This window comes from Lactuca sativa, chromosome 4 (genome assembly GCF_002870075.4).
Source record: "Lactuca sativa cultivar Salinas chromosome 4, Lsat_Salinas_v11, whole genome shotgun sequence".
Lineage (NCBI taxonomy): Eukaryota > Viridiplantae > Streptophyta > Magnoliopsida > Asterales > Asteraceae > Lactuca > Lactuca sativa.
The window spans coordinates 82,111,414-82,126,600 of record NC_056626.2 but is presented as its reverse complement, the minus strand read 5'-3'; the positions used below and the strand labels follow the sequence as shown (position 1 = coordinate 82,126,600).

The following is a 15,187-nucleotide window of genomic DNA, read 5'->3' as shown; positions in this document are numbered from 1 at the left end:
TCTTACCCTATACGTATATTAATAATAAATAGCTTTTATAATTTTTTGCTAACAATTAAGGATTTATATAGAAAATAAATAACTTGCTGATGTTCATATGTTTTTATTTTTAAATCATATATATATATATATATATATATATATATATATATATATATATATATATATATATATATATATATATATATATATATATATATATAGTTCAAATAAAAACAGTAAATAGTATGAAAACGTAAAAACATTATTTTTATGTTGTTATTCTGCAATGAATTTTGTATCCACAATTTTATGTTATTATTTAGTAATCAATAAATAAATAGTCACAAGTTAAAACTAAAATTAGAATTTACTACAAAAATGTACAAACATAGATTTATAACAGAATAATAACATTCTAATGAATATATGAATAATCAAATGTCAATATTCATATTAGAATTATTTCAACAATATACATATATAATATTCATTACAGAATAACAAAATAAACATAGTGTTTTTACGTTCTCATTTGAACTTACTTTATATATATATATATATATATATATATATATATATATATATATATATATATATATATATATATATATATATCACATACATATAGACATATAGATACACAATATATAATAATGATAATAAAATTAATAATAACTTAACATAATGTATAAAACGAATGTTTATGAAAGTAAATGGAAGAGTGTGACTAATGTCACTTTTCGTTCGTTTGTATAAAATAACACAAATAGTTATACATGCTTACTAATATACAAACTTACTCTTTAATTATTTGTTAAATATTCTGTTCCTTACAACCATACTAAAATATGAGCTAATCATATATGATATATCACACGAAAAAAAATGCTTTTTTCATTTTAGTATTTGGGATGACTCTTGAATATATAGTAACTTTTAGTGATTACCTAGGAAAAAATTAAGAAGGTCACTATTTACACAATCTTTAAACTATAACTTGTATTAGATTATAAGATATGTAATTAATAAACAATATAACGCTATATGTTACATTGAGAATAAATGTAGGATGCCCATTGCCAACACGAGGGACTAGAATTGACCTGGATTGAAATTAAGAGGTCTCAATGGAACCCAATCCCATCCATCACTATGAAGATGGGCCGCACCCCCACGTGACCAATTGCATGCATGAAAAGGACGTGGCATCGCAATTTTCTGATCGTCAATGAACCAAGATTTCTATTTAAGCAAATGCTTATTTTATCTCTTAAATTATACCCCCAAAAATATGGATTTTTCACAACCCAAAAAACACCCACAAAAAGCCAACAAGAAGAGGCTCACAAATGAACAAGTAAAGCTCCTAGAAACAAGTTTTAACTTCAACAACAAGCTCGATTCAACTCGAAAGAGTCAACTCGCTCAAGAACTTGGTGTGCCGGCTAGACAGATTGCCATATGGTACCAAAACAAACGAGCTCGTTGGAGGAACCAGAGCCTAGAGACCGAACACAAGACACTTCAACAGCGGCTTGAACGAGTGTCAAGTGACAAAAACCGACTCGAAAGAGAGGTTGAGAGGCTTAAAGGTGAGTTGGAAAAGGCTAAAGATTTGTTGGTGTCATCAAAGTCAATGAATTATGCATCTTTACCATCCTTTTCAAGTTCTTGTGATGATGTTGGAAGCTCAAGCTTGCTTGGTGATCATGGGGATTTCTATGTTTGTTTTGATGATCATCAATTTGATCATAAATCCAATGGGCATGATTTTTTTGCTAGGACCATGTCTTGATCATCAATTTGTGTGTGTGATTAGATCTATGCTTTTTGGAACAAATAAAAGTCTTTGCTTAATTGATTGATTCCTTTTGATGATCGAGAGGTCTATCATGGTTGGTTAGTCGAATCATATGAATTGCAATTTCGAATGGTCGAGAACGAACTACTACTTGATTGGTAAGTGATACAGATATATCAAGTCAAAAGTCAAAACCGAGTAAAATGTAGTTGATAAAAAAATAATTTTTCTACTTTCTGTTTCACAATTCTGTTAAATATAGTATTGTTTAAATGACAAAGAATGTACAGAATTCACACTTTAGTGATATCCATATTTTCCTTGCATATCTTTGAAATTCACTCGTATTTTTACCTAAACTCTTTTATGTTTTTTTTGGGATAAGATGATTTACATCTATCATGTTGGTCATGCATGTTATCATCATAGAGATGTCAGTCACGTTACCAAGTCATTAAGTAAGAAAACCAAAAAAATCACGAATATATATATGGTTCATAACCCGAACCGTTTTGTTCCTTTGGAGAAATTAATGATGGGGTTCCCTATGTAGACACAACATCACAACTTATGGTGAATAGATCCTATTCATGAACAATCAAATATCACACCGATGGCAACAAGATTGTGGTCAAGTATGTTTGGAGCATTAATACACTTGGCCCGTACAAATACAATAGCTCTAAATATTTTTAATCACGGGTCCAAACTTTACGCCTTTGTGTGTGTGGACTGTGGAACTTACACAATATTCTTATAGGATATTGTAAATATTTTGATTATTATATTTGGATAATAGTATATTGTGATTTTTACATGCATGGTAAACAATGTTAAAGAAGCTATTATCAGAACGGCGTTAAGAAAACTATATATGGAAAACATACAACTTACTTCAAACGGACTTATATAGTTTTTTTTTTTGAAGGAAATTTTATACTATCATGTTGGTCGAGTACAAACATTTAACTAGATAGAACAACCGGATGACAAGTATAAAGATATTCATTTTTGGAACTTTGAAATTCAATCTATATATTGGTATATCTATGATCTAAACATATATCTTAAGCTAAATGACAAAACAAATAAAAAATGATATGATTCAACCTCAGACCAAAGCATGAAAATTTCATCCGATCCGATGGAAAACCCGATTGACAGGCCTCAATTGGGGATGAACATTCCCCGCAAAAACGGGTACCGGGAATGGGGCCGGGGATCCCCATTATGCTAAATCTAGGGATGGGGTCGGGGCCGAGTATACCAATCCCCAACCCGCCTCGCCCCCGTATTGATGACATTATATATATATATATATATATATATATATATATATATATATATATATATATATATATATATATATATATATATATATATATATATATATATATATATATATAGGGCTAGGTTATTTTGTTTTTTACATTTATTGTGTGTTAGATTACACCAATAGAAATTTAGTAAATCAAATAATTATTTAATTAAATAATTATAGATATTAAATGACTTCCATAATTATATTTATATTAAATGACATCCATAATACTAATTCTCTTTTTATGGAAACTAATTAAATCTGTCGTTAATGCCAGCAATAACATTCTTTCAGAATGAATTTGCATCTAGGTTTTTATATACGAGTTCGTACTTTGTTTCAAGACTCAATCACTTAAAATACAATAAAGTTGTATGGAATATGAAGAACGAGCGTGTATTCTACTAGAATACACTCTCATTCTGCTGCAATACACTCTTATTCATCTAGATATGAATTTATTTTGAAAGAATATTATTGTTGACATTAATGACGAATTTAATTAGTTTCCATAAAAATGAGTTATAAGTATGGATAACATTTAATATACATATAATTAATACGAAATTCCTATTGGTGCATTCTAACATATAATAGATGTGAAAAACATTTAAACCTACCTCTCTCTCTCTCTCTCTCTCTATATATATATATATATATATATATATATATATATATATATATATATATATATATATATATATATAGAGAGAGAGAGAGAGAGAGAGAGAGAGAGAGAGGATGGGTTGGGGATGGGCCGGTGAAAAGCCCAAAATTTAAAGCAGAAGGGATTCGATTCCCCGCATCCATCGGGGATGAGGACGAGGTTACGCGCTTGGGAATGGGAACATGGATGGTCAAACCCGTCTTGTACCTTTCCCATTTCCATCCTTACTTAGACCCACTTGAAAGTATCATATAATGGCAGCGCTCGAGTATTGATGTTTATTTGAATCATAGAAGCTAAGAATCGTTGGTATGCTCATATAAGTAAAATTATTCTTGTTGTGATCAAAGACAGTTCCAAACATGCATGTAAAAAGATTAGAAGTGCTCAGTGATGTACGATATGTATCAACAATTTTATAATATATAAAATGATGATATAATATCATCCAGAATCCTATAGTTTAAACTTGACGACTATACGTCTTAAAACTCGATATCAACATGATAAGACTTTTGAATAAACTTTAAAAGACTCTATTAGACCCTTTGTACCCAGGAAACACGTATAAACATAATTTTACTAAGAGAAATGAAATATTTTTTATAAATCTTTGTATCCAATTAAATGGTGACATATGTAATATTTAATATCAATTTAATGAAAATTAATACTAATGTGATATATGTCATCATTTAAATATGTATGATGATTGATAGAAACAAAAAATAGAAGAATATTTAATTTATCTTTTACTAATATTAGAGTAAATTAAATTTTGGTTGGCTAACATGAATATGCTAGTTTAGAATTATTTTTGAAATTTTATATTAGTGGTATGATTGAAAAATCTATATGTTTTGGTCCCTGTTTTATTTATTGTCAAATACTTTTATGTTAAATGCATATGAAATAATTAAAATATCTAAAAACTTGTCTTTTATCCAATTTATATTTCTTATTCATTATAATTATTATTAAATAATATCAAAACATTATTTTTCAATACAGGCCACCACTACTGTTTTTCACCATCATCACTATCATTTTTCACCACTATCATTTTTCACCATTGTTTTCATCACGTCGTAACATCCCGAGTTCAGAAGTGCAAGTTCAGGGTTCAAGATGTAAGTATGAAAGGAGAACTTGGCGAGTCCATGGGTGGACTCGACGAGTAGGGTCGCGACTTTGGTCGCGTGTTAAATGGCCGACTCGGCGAGTCAATGGATGGACTCGACGAGTAGGCGCTAAGTGGAGAAAACCCTAAATCCGGAGGATGAGCCCTATATAAAGAACATTATACTCTCTCCCCAGCCTCTTTACCCCCTGTAGAAGTCCAGAAAGCCTTGAGGCGAGATTTTGAGGGATTAGAGTGCATTTGAAGCTTGGAGGAGTGATTGTTGAAGAAATCTTGAAGGAGAAGAGTCTTGGGTCAAAGGGCTTTGCAAGGATTCGGATTAACCTTCTCTTGGGGCTTCCTTTTGAGGTAATATTTCATTGTTTGAGCTGTTATTATCTAGATTCATCATTTTGGGGGTGTTAGAGATCATATCTTTTGATGTGTTGGAGTTTAGAGGTTAGATATGAGGTTGCTACCTCAGATCTGGAATGGAGAAGGGTTGGAATGCATGAAAGTCCCTGTTTGTGAGTGATTGATGGAGCTATCTTGTCCCAAACCCAAACCCTAGAGTGAAAATGCCTAGATCTCCTTGGATTCACGTAAAGTTTGCCACTTTACGTGATGGATGGCCTTAGGAAGGGTAGATCTATGGTTTGGATCATCTGCATGGCTTGGAAAGCCTCTGTATGGATTCAGATCCGGTGGAACTCGATGAGTCACATGGGTGGACTCGGCGAGTTGCTTGAAAATAGGCTGGAACTCGGTGAGTTGGAAGAACAACTCGGCGAGTTGGCTGAAGATGGCCTTAGACTCGGCGAGTCTGTTCTTGGACTCGGCGAATCTTGTCGAAGAGTCCCAATCTTTTCTGGTTGAGCCGAGAATCGGTGAGTCAAGGGATGACTCGGTGTGTTATGTGCGAGTGGACTCAGAGTTGTTGGACTCGGCGAGTCTCGGGGTGATTCGGCGAGTTGAGTCGCGGATTGGGGAAATTCTGAGCATGGGGACTCGGCGAGTCATCGGGTTGACTCGACGAGTAGAGTCAGTCAGGGGTTGACTTTGACTTTGACTTTGACCAAGGGTTGACCAGTGATTTCCAGGGGCATTTTGGTAATTGTTAGATATTGTTTTGAGTTCAGTGCCTTGGTGGTTATCCAGTGGTGGAGATCGTATCAGTGATCGGAGCAGCTTGGGTTATCTGTTCAGTCGGCAGTTTCGAGGTGAGTTATCCTCACTATATCAACAGGGTCTAAGGCACCAAGGCCGGCCCTTTATCGGATTGAGATCCAGGTATTTGTTGTATGTTATTGCTTTGATATGTTGCATCCTGGTAGCTAGGATGGTATATGTTAGAGACCTGGTTGAGATCGGTATTCTGAGATGTAGGGTGATGCTATGCTAGTGACCTGTTAGGTCGGTATCCTGGTTAGGATGATGATATGTTATGTGATCTGTTGATCGGTTTGTTGATTGTGAATTGTTATATGATTGTATGTTTATGTGCACATGGTTGTTTGGAAAGGAGTTGGGTTGAGGCGGGTCATGCTTTGTGCTGTAGGCAAAGATACCCAGGGCGGACCGGTTGTCCCGAAGGCCCAGCGAGCGGTCCGGATAGGCTATAGGTCCCTAGAGGGCGGACCAGACGTGCCGAGGCTCGGAGAGTGGACCAAGCCGACTGACGGCCCGGTGCGGGCGGACCAGTCATACTGTAGACTCAGAGAGTGGACCAGGTGGATTGAAGGCCCGGTGCGGGCGGACCAATCACTCTGCAGACTCGATGTATATGGCTAGACTCGGAGGGTGGACCAGGTGGACTGTTGGCCGGTGCGGCGGACCAGTCACACAGTAGACCCGAAATGCATGGCTGTTCGGTGATCGGATATGTTATGACATGTTTTGCATGTATGGTATATGTGGTTGGTATTTTAGGGATATCTCACTAAGCTTTCGGGCTTACAGTTGTGGTTTTATGTTTTTCAGGTTCTTCAGGAGACCGTGGCAAGGCAAAGACGTGATCGTACCGCTCCTCATGTTTTTTTCGTGATGTGATTCTGGGAATACTTTAAATAAATTGTATTGAAAACCTTTTTGTAATAACTTTAATGGAATCGGGTTGTTTTTGAAAATTTAAATTGGTTGAAATTTTTCGGTCGTTACACACGTCATGCAACTCATAATCATATTACAATATAGCTTGAAATAAACCAAAATCAGAAATGGACCACTACCGTATATTACCACCTGAAACGGACCAAATCAATTCGATGATGGTTTTGTATATGTGAGAGAGAGAGAGAGATCACAGGTGGAATATGAGAAGGGCAGTGGTTGCGTCGACCAGGGATAGAGATGGTAGTGTCATTGACCATCGAACATGAAGGAGAGGTTGTAAGCGAGAAGGTGGGTGATAGTAGCTAAATCATCGGAGAAGGAGATGACAACATTGATTCAATGGATTTGTAAGGCGTCGGGACATCGTGAAGTAGAGAGAGATCTGGTGGAAGAGGAGAGAGAGAGAGAGAGGGAGATAGAGGAGGATAGACAACATGTAGAGAAATGTGGAGTTGAGCGATGGAGAAAAAGTGGAGGTTAGTGACATCGATTGTTCTGTTGGGGACCGCTAAAGAAAGTGAGAGAAGTCCTAGTGGTTGAGTGAAGTCGTGGATAGGAGAAAGGATAGTGTGTGGGTTAACTAATCTGATTAGGGCTTTTAGGTCTTTATTTCCAAATTAGCTCCATATGATTGAGATTTTGTTTATGATTGGTTCTAGGATAAGACGGTCATTTCATAGGAGCTTAATGGAGGTGGACTGGCGATAATTGAGATAGATACCAAAACTGAAGAATTTGCTGACCATAAAGATCAATGATGAAGAATTTTTCAAATTATGATTAAAACTATAAATGTATGCCAACCACAAGGACCAAAAATATAATTTAATCTTAATATTATTAAAACTATACTGAAAATTTATGTGGTTAGAAATAAAATATAGATGAAGTCCAAAATCTTTTGGACTTGCATTAATGGTCCAAAATCAGATCTTTTTTTGTAGTTATGGTCTTCGTTTACCCACCTCCCCCAACACACACACACACACACTCACTCACACACACACACACACACACACACTCTCTCTCTCTCTCTCTCTCTATCTATATCTATATCTATATCTATATCTATATCTATATCTATATCTATATCTCTCTTTCCCCATTCATCTTATCATCTTCTTTCTTACTCCTCCATTTCACACCTTTCTCCGTCGTCTATTCAATCAAATTATTCTTCATCTCTTGCACCAAGAACCACACAAAGACCGACATAATTTACACCTACCCAAAAAAGAACAAGAATACCCCAAACTTAAATCGGCAAAGCATCGATATACAACTTAAGCAATCATGAGAGTAAACATGTTTATCACACAGTCACACTCTATACGATTGACTATGTTGCTAGTGAGAAAGTTTCACTAGGAATCAACCACCCTAATGGCCCCCATGAGGTTTTGGTGACTTTGATTATGATGGTGATTATGATTACAACTTATGCCAAGGACATCAAAACTTCGGCTTCTAGGAGAAGAATCTGGCGAAGAACATACCCACCAGAAACAAAGGAAACATGTCTCTGTCTATCCTCTTTTTTTCCTCTGTTTGTCAAATGCCCTCTTTCTCTATCACCGACAACAAATTTCTTGTATTTTGAACAATAAATAATATCTTTGTGGTCCCATACCCCCGACTATCATCTAACGTATATGTTGAGTGTAGACGCATCTATTCCATCATCTCATTATAAAATCACACTTGTTCCTAAAGGGCCAATAACATCTAATTTTGATAGAAACACCATCATCAAATCGAACTCATTGATCTGATGATTCTTTGTTCATGTATGTGTTTGAGGACAACTAGTGGGTGTTTGCTGATGAGGTTGGGTGATGATAGATGAGGAATACGAAAGGAAAAGAGATGGGAGGTTGAAGCTGCTGACGACATTAGGTTTAAGTATGAGAGAGAGAGAGAGGTAACCACGGGTTGATATTTTTTTATTTTTAAATTATAAAAATATTAAAATATATAGAAAAATTGCGAATGTCAAATTAAGAGGGTATGATACCAAAAAAAAAAAAAAATAGTAATATGATTTCAGATTGTCATGCAAGTTCAATAAAATTTAGACCTTATCCATTATTTCTTTTATATTGGACCAAATTTACATTATAGTATTTTATTAATGCATACAAAACAATCCGTCAACTAACACAATGAAATGTTCATGGCCCCAACCACTATTTGATCCCTACAAATCAGCCAACCCTACCGTTGTATTTTCATTTATTTTACACCTAATAGTATGCAATATAGTCAAATATATGTCTTTATATGACAATACTTGATAAGGATAATAATGCAAAATCACATAGGAAAGCCAAAGGTGATATGACAACTCAAAAATAAATATATAAGAAAAAAAATATGTTGATACGAACCTAAGTTTTATTAGGTCTTTACGCATCACTTTATAACTATTTGAAGATGAAGTTCACAAGAAAGTAAATAGTAAATTACACGAATAGGTCTACGTGGTTGGGCTTGAATTGTACATTCTTTTTTTATGTTATGTTTTCCACATTTCATTAGTTTGAAATATGAACGTTTCACTCCTTTAGGGACCTAAAAATAATTTATAAACGGAAAATAATGCATTTATCTATTTTTTATCATTTGTTTATTATCCATCCTAGTAAATGAAAATATTTTTTTTGATATAAGTCTTCCTCAAGACTTTTGTCACATTTCATTATATACTATTTTCATCTTTTTATTAATCAAAAGATAATCAATTCCATTCATTAATACATGTATTATATATATGTAAAGTATTCAATTAATAAATATGTAAATCAACACTATAATTATTGAAATATTTATTATTTAGCATAATTATATATTTATTTTAAATTTTACATGTTATTATGTGGTATTTTTCTTTTTTATTAATAAAAATTAATTAATTCCACTAATTAATACATCTATTATATATGCAAAGTATTCATAGTGTAAATCAACATTATAATTATTGAAACGTTTATTATTTAATGTAATTATATTTTCTCCATAAAATGAATATAATAGTAAATATGTTGTGTTTTCCGAACACTAAAAACATTTATTATAAATGTTTTTGTTACATGAATAAAAATAATGAAATGTTATAATTAATATTGTTAAATTGAGTTATAATTTTTTTTTTTGTGGTGGGTTCTAAGATTTTATATTTTCAGTAGCTAATTCTCTTTTAATCTTGTTAGAATTTGAGATGATGTAGACATGAGTAAAAATTTATCGCTGACCCATTATTCTGTAGTTTATCTATAATATCTATTTTTAAAATATGTCATAGTTTTTTTTTATTAATATAGATTGAATTATTTATTTATTCATTATATCATTTGTATTTATGTAAAAATATTTATTTTAAAAGATATTTAATGTACGTCTCATACCTAGTGTATAATAATTAAAAAACAAAATAAATCTCATCCCCCCTCATAAGATCCTAAATCCTAAATCACTTAAAATAAACTACATCGACCACCATCTAGTTTGGTTATTGCATACTACATTTTCATGTCAATCTATATGTTCGTGGTCGATATGTTCTCAGCGTTGTAAACAAAAAAAACATAAATGAGGCATGTTTATGTTTTGTTCATTTAAGTTTAATTAATCGAAAAATAAACGAATATGAACACATAAAATGAACAAAATTCTTTTTTCATGTCCATTCGTTTAAGAAATTATTTTGTTCACGTTTTTTTATATCCGTTTATTTGTTGGAGAGAGTGTTCAAGATTATTAACTATTGATAATATTTCAAAATAATAACATGGTCCTTTTGAGATAGCCTCATGACAAAATTAATAGTAGGGAAATAGAGAAAAATAAGTTAATTTATTATGAATTAATAAATCAGTTGGAAATTATTTTGGTAATTGATTAAATTTTTTAATTAATTAAAAGGCTTGAATATTAATTAATTCCAAGAGATTAATTGAAATATTCCAAAAGCTCCTGGAAGATGGATGTTGAGAGTTTTGGTATGCCTTGTATAAGTATAAAGTAGGTTTTAAAAAGGATAAAGATTATCCTTAAAAATCTGATTGGCTTAAGGATTTAAGTTGAAGCCTATAAATAGGATGTTTGGGGATCAAACCCAAGGGATTCCTAACATAAAATTTCATTCACCATCTCTCTCTTATATCTTCATGAAGTTGAAATTATGTACCCTCTTTTGGGATATAGAAATTTTGACATATCCCTTATTAGGTTTTTCATTGTTTGCTTCTTGTAGTCTTGGGTCTAACAATATTAGAGGGATTCTACTTTGGGTCCTTCATCCATTGAAAGACCTCAATTGAAAATTAAGAAACTTGCTAAATCTTTGATTGTTTACACTACCTTTAGAAAATGTATTGATGCTAATAAAACCCAACAATGGTATCAGAGACTGGTTGGTTTTAGTTAATAGCACAAACTTTGTAAAAATTGAAAATTAAGAAACTTGCTAATCGCAATCGCGGCACGATGCCCTACTGGTTGCGGTGCGGTGGGCAAGTTGTTCAAATTTCGAATTTTGTTTGTTTTTTGATATCATAGGGATAAACCACTCGATTAAAATATTGTTTTAATTGTTTAGATATGAATATTCAAATCTTAGATAAAATTTAAAATATTATAAAGATTTAAATTTGAATATTTAATTAATTAATTTTGAATATTATTTAAACTTGAATTTAAATTTTGAATATTGATGTTAGAACTTTATTTAATAAGGAAAAAAATTTGAAAAAAAAAAGAATATAAAATTAAAAGGTTTAAATTTAGTATATGATATGATTAATATATGTATAACAATCATACAAAAAGTGTCATCACATGTTTAATAAAAACATTATCGTTGAATCAAGATTAGGCGCATCAACTCTAATACTATAAAAGATGTTTAAGGAGCTCTTTTTTTTTTTTTTTTTCCAAATAAGGTTGGTTTTTAAAAGCATTATTGCTTACCACCTTCGCCGCCTTTTTTATTTTGAGAGTGGAGTTACCGAAACGTTTCAGTTGGATATTGTTTCAATATTAAAAGTATTAATCAACTATTAAAACAAAATTATCGTTTTATATTAAAAACGTGAGTCATATGTTACCCATGAAAACACACATATTTTTTATATTTTGATGATGGAGCGTGTGTGGTTAACCGACACATCATTACAAAAATATAAGCTAATATGATGCGTCACTTGTAAGATTATCCTGTTAATGGAGCATATGTGGTAAATCGACACATCAATATAAGGATAATTTTATTTTGAGGGTCACACGGTTTTGCATGGTTGATTCACCATCTATTCAATGATCAACGACATCACCATCATTGAATCAAGATGACACAATACTAGATTAAAATGCCATTGAATGTCAATGAAATCTCAAATAATTTAGGAGTTTTAAAAGAATGAAATTGGCAAAGTACATTTCCTACCTAAATAACTTTCTTGTGTGTTTATGACATTCCTTTACACATCGTAAAGCCAAATATGGGTCCTAGTCTTAGTAAATAATTTATTAGGGTTAAAAATTATTTTATGGATTAATAAAGTAAACAAGAATAGATTTAACAATGAATGATGTCTATAAGATTATCCACTAAATTATATTGCTATAAAACCAGAGAAAAAAAAAAGATTAGCTGGTAGGATGATCATTCTAGTCGAAATTTGTTGTTTGGGAAAAGTTCTCATAAACAAATAAAAATATCATGCATTATATAAGCTCTTCCTAAGGTTCCTCCAACCATTGTGGTGGTTGTCAAGGCCAACAAATAAATAACCCTAGAAATTACACACTAGATAGTGTATGATGGCAAGGTGATCGAATCCACGAAGATTGATTCAGTTTGTAACTCAATGAAAATCACTTTGTAAAAATACATGTAAAACAAAAATAAAAGTAAAAATGGGAACTTTAGTTTTTGTTATAAATCTAATTTTAACTAGAACAAGTGAAACACAAATTAAACTAGTAAGAGTTTATGTAAATCAATATGGAGTGAATGATTGACATTGGAATTTCGTCATTTGAACATTTGGTAAATAGACCATTAGAAGTCAAGGTGTAATACCTGTAATAAATATCTAATTTGGCTATAGCAATCCAAGAAGCTTGAAATTACCTAGATTTTTCTTAGTTAATACAATGGCTAGAGAAGCTCATAACACATTTTTTTAGTTAAAGGCACAATTTCCATGAAACATGTAATTAATGAAAATTAACTAGCATTAAGATTAAAAAACCTCCAAATCCAAGAGGAATCAAATTGCTTTCATTATCATGTTAGAAAAATACTTTCATGATCGTGTGAAAGGAAAACAAACACAAAAAACCATTTTTTTCTTGCTAATTGGAAGATCCATTACTTAATCAAGAAATTAGCTAGCTAATCACTAAACAAACATATAATGTTATAAATAAATACACATGGATAGATAAGATGTTAAAATGGAGAATACTTTAATAAAGATTAAAACACAAGTTTTTGAAGTTCTTCAAACTAAACCAAATATTCAAATATTACTTCCAATATCAACCAAGATTAGTTTAGCCTAACATGGCTAAACTCAAGAAAAAGAATGAGAGTTAGATGTACTGAATATTCCAAGATAAACTCAAGAAAAAGTGTGAGAACAAGGATCTGATTGCGCATGGACAAGGCTCAAATATTCAAACCTTGAGTTAATGCTTAAGATCAATATCTGCTTCTGATTAATAGTTCCAGTCAAGTATGGCAAGACCAGTCAAGACTGAATATGAGAATCAACAAAGTACTTCAAGTATTAAATATGAGACTATGAATATGATCAAAGTAAAGACAATAAATGAGCACAAGGAATGTTTGAAAGAATGATTTGAGTGAAAGGTGCAAGTGAAGTAAATGTGAAAATATCTATCTTTGGAGAAAACAATCCGTCATTTGGTTTTGTCATTGAATGCTCCTTCAATAGGAGAACAAGTTACATTATACTAACCAAACACATAAATAGGACCGGATAATAGAGTTACTCCTGACACTATGATTATCTAAGTTGACAAAAGAGACTAAGTCCTATGATATGATGGGTTTTGGTCATAAGACATCCTATGTGCTCATACAAACCCTAATGCTTGGATCTAGGTTTCTCTATTGTACATGCTTTGAATCCAAGACTATAAACCCTAATTCTAACATATGAGAATAAATATTAACATATAAATGGGTTTAAGAACATACCTTGATTGTTATGTAGCAATAACAATCCCAATTCCTCCTTTGAATTGACTTTGGAAGGCTTAGAGTCACAAGTGTCACTTCTCTAATGGTTCACAAACACCATAAGCAAGAGGATGATGAGGAGAGAGGATGGAGGCTGCCAAAACCATGTGAAAACCCTAGAAGGTTGCTTCTCCACGTTTTTGAGGCATAAGGGGTCTTTATATAGTGAGGCTATTAGGGTTATCTAACAAGGAAACCCTAATTTGGTTGCTTAAGCCCTAAGCAACCCATGGAGCCCTTTTCTTAAGGCCTTGGACGATTTCATATGGGCTTCCCCATAGAATTCGTCCACCTTATAATAAAAGGCAATCCATGGCCCCTAATTGCAATTATCTTATAATTACAATTCCAGTCCCTTAAGTTTAATTAATCTCTTTTAGTCACAAAACTAATTACCAATTAATTATTGACTAATATTAATTAAACAATATGATTTCTCCTTTAATATATTATTCTCATAATATATTAATAAATCGTATTTAGTCCTTTCTCTCCATAATTCATCCTATCAAGTTGCTTTGGTGAAGGCAACCCAAAAGGACCATGCACCATCAGGTCAAGTACATACCAAAATAGTTATGGACTTAGACACTAATCCAACAGTCTCCCACTTGGATAAGTCTAACAACTATTCAGCGTATGACTTCGGATCCCGATCTGCAGTCGTAGCTTTCCAAAGCCGCTGTCAACTCTGATCCTATCAGATACGCGTGTCCTTAGATAAGGGATCATATATTCCTTCATTCTAGATATCATATGAGATATGATTTCAAATCATTCTCTTTGTACTACTTCTCGATTTCTGATTTATGACGACAAACTAATTGAACAAATCAAATTAGCTCTAGCCCGGCCGAGCATTTACGTTTGTCATCACTAAACCATCGAGGGGCCCAAAGATATCGCTTTTATCC

General features: G+C 32.4%; 1 protein-coding gene across 1 annotated transcript; it reads left to right on the top strand.

Moving 5' to 3' along the window:
- Positions 1-1,245: 1,245 nt before the first annotated feature.
- LOC111894986 (homeobox-leucine zipper protein ATHB-52) lies at positions 1,246-1,860 on the top strand. The gene has a single exon (XM_023891074.3). It carries the CDS (start codon positions 1,274-1,276, stop codon positions 1,775-1,777), a length of 504 nt encoding a protein of 167 aa, XP_023746842.1. The 5' UTR covers positions 1,246-1,273; the 3' UTR covers positions 1,778-1,860.
- Positions 1,861-15,187: the final 13,327 nt, after the last annotated feature.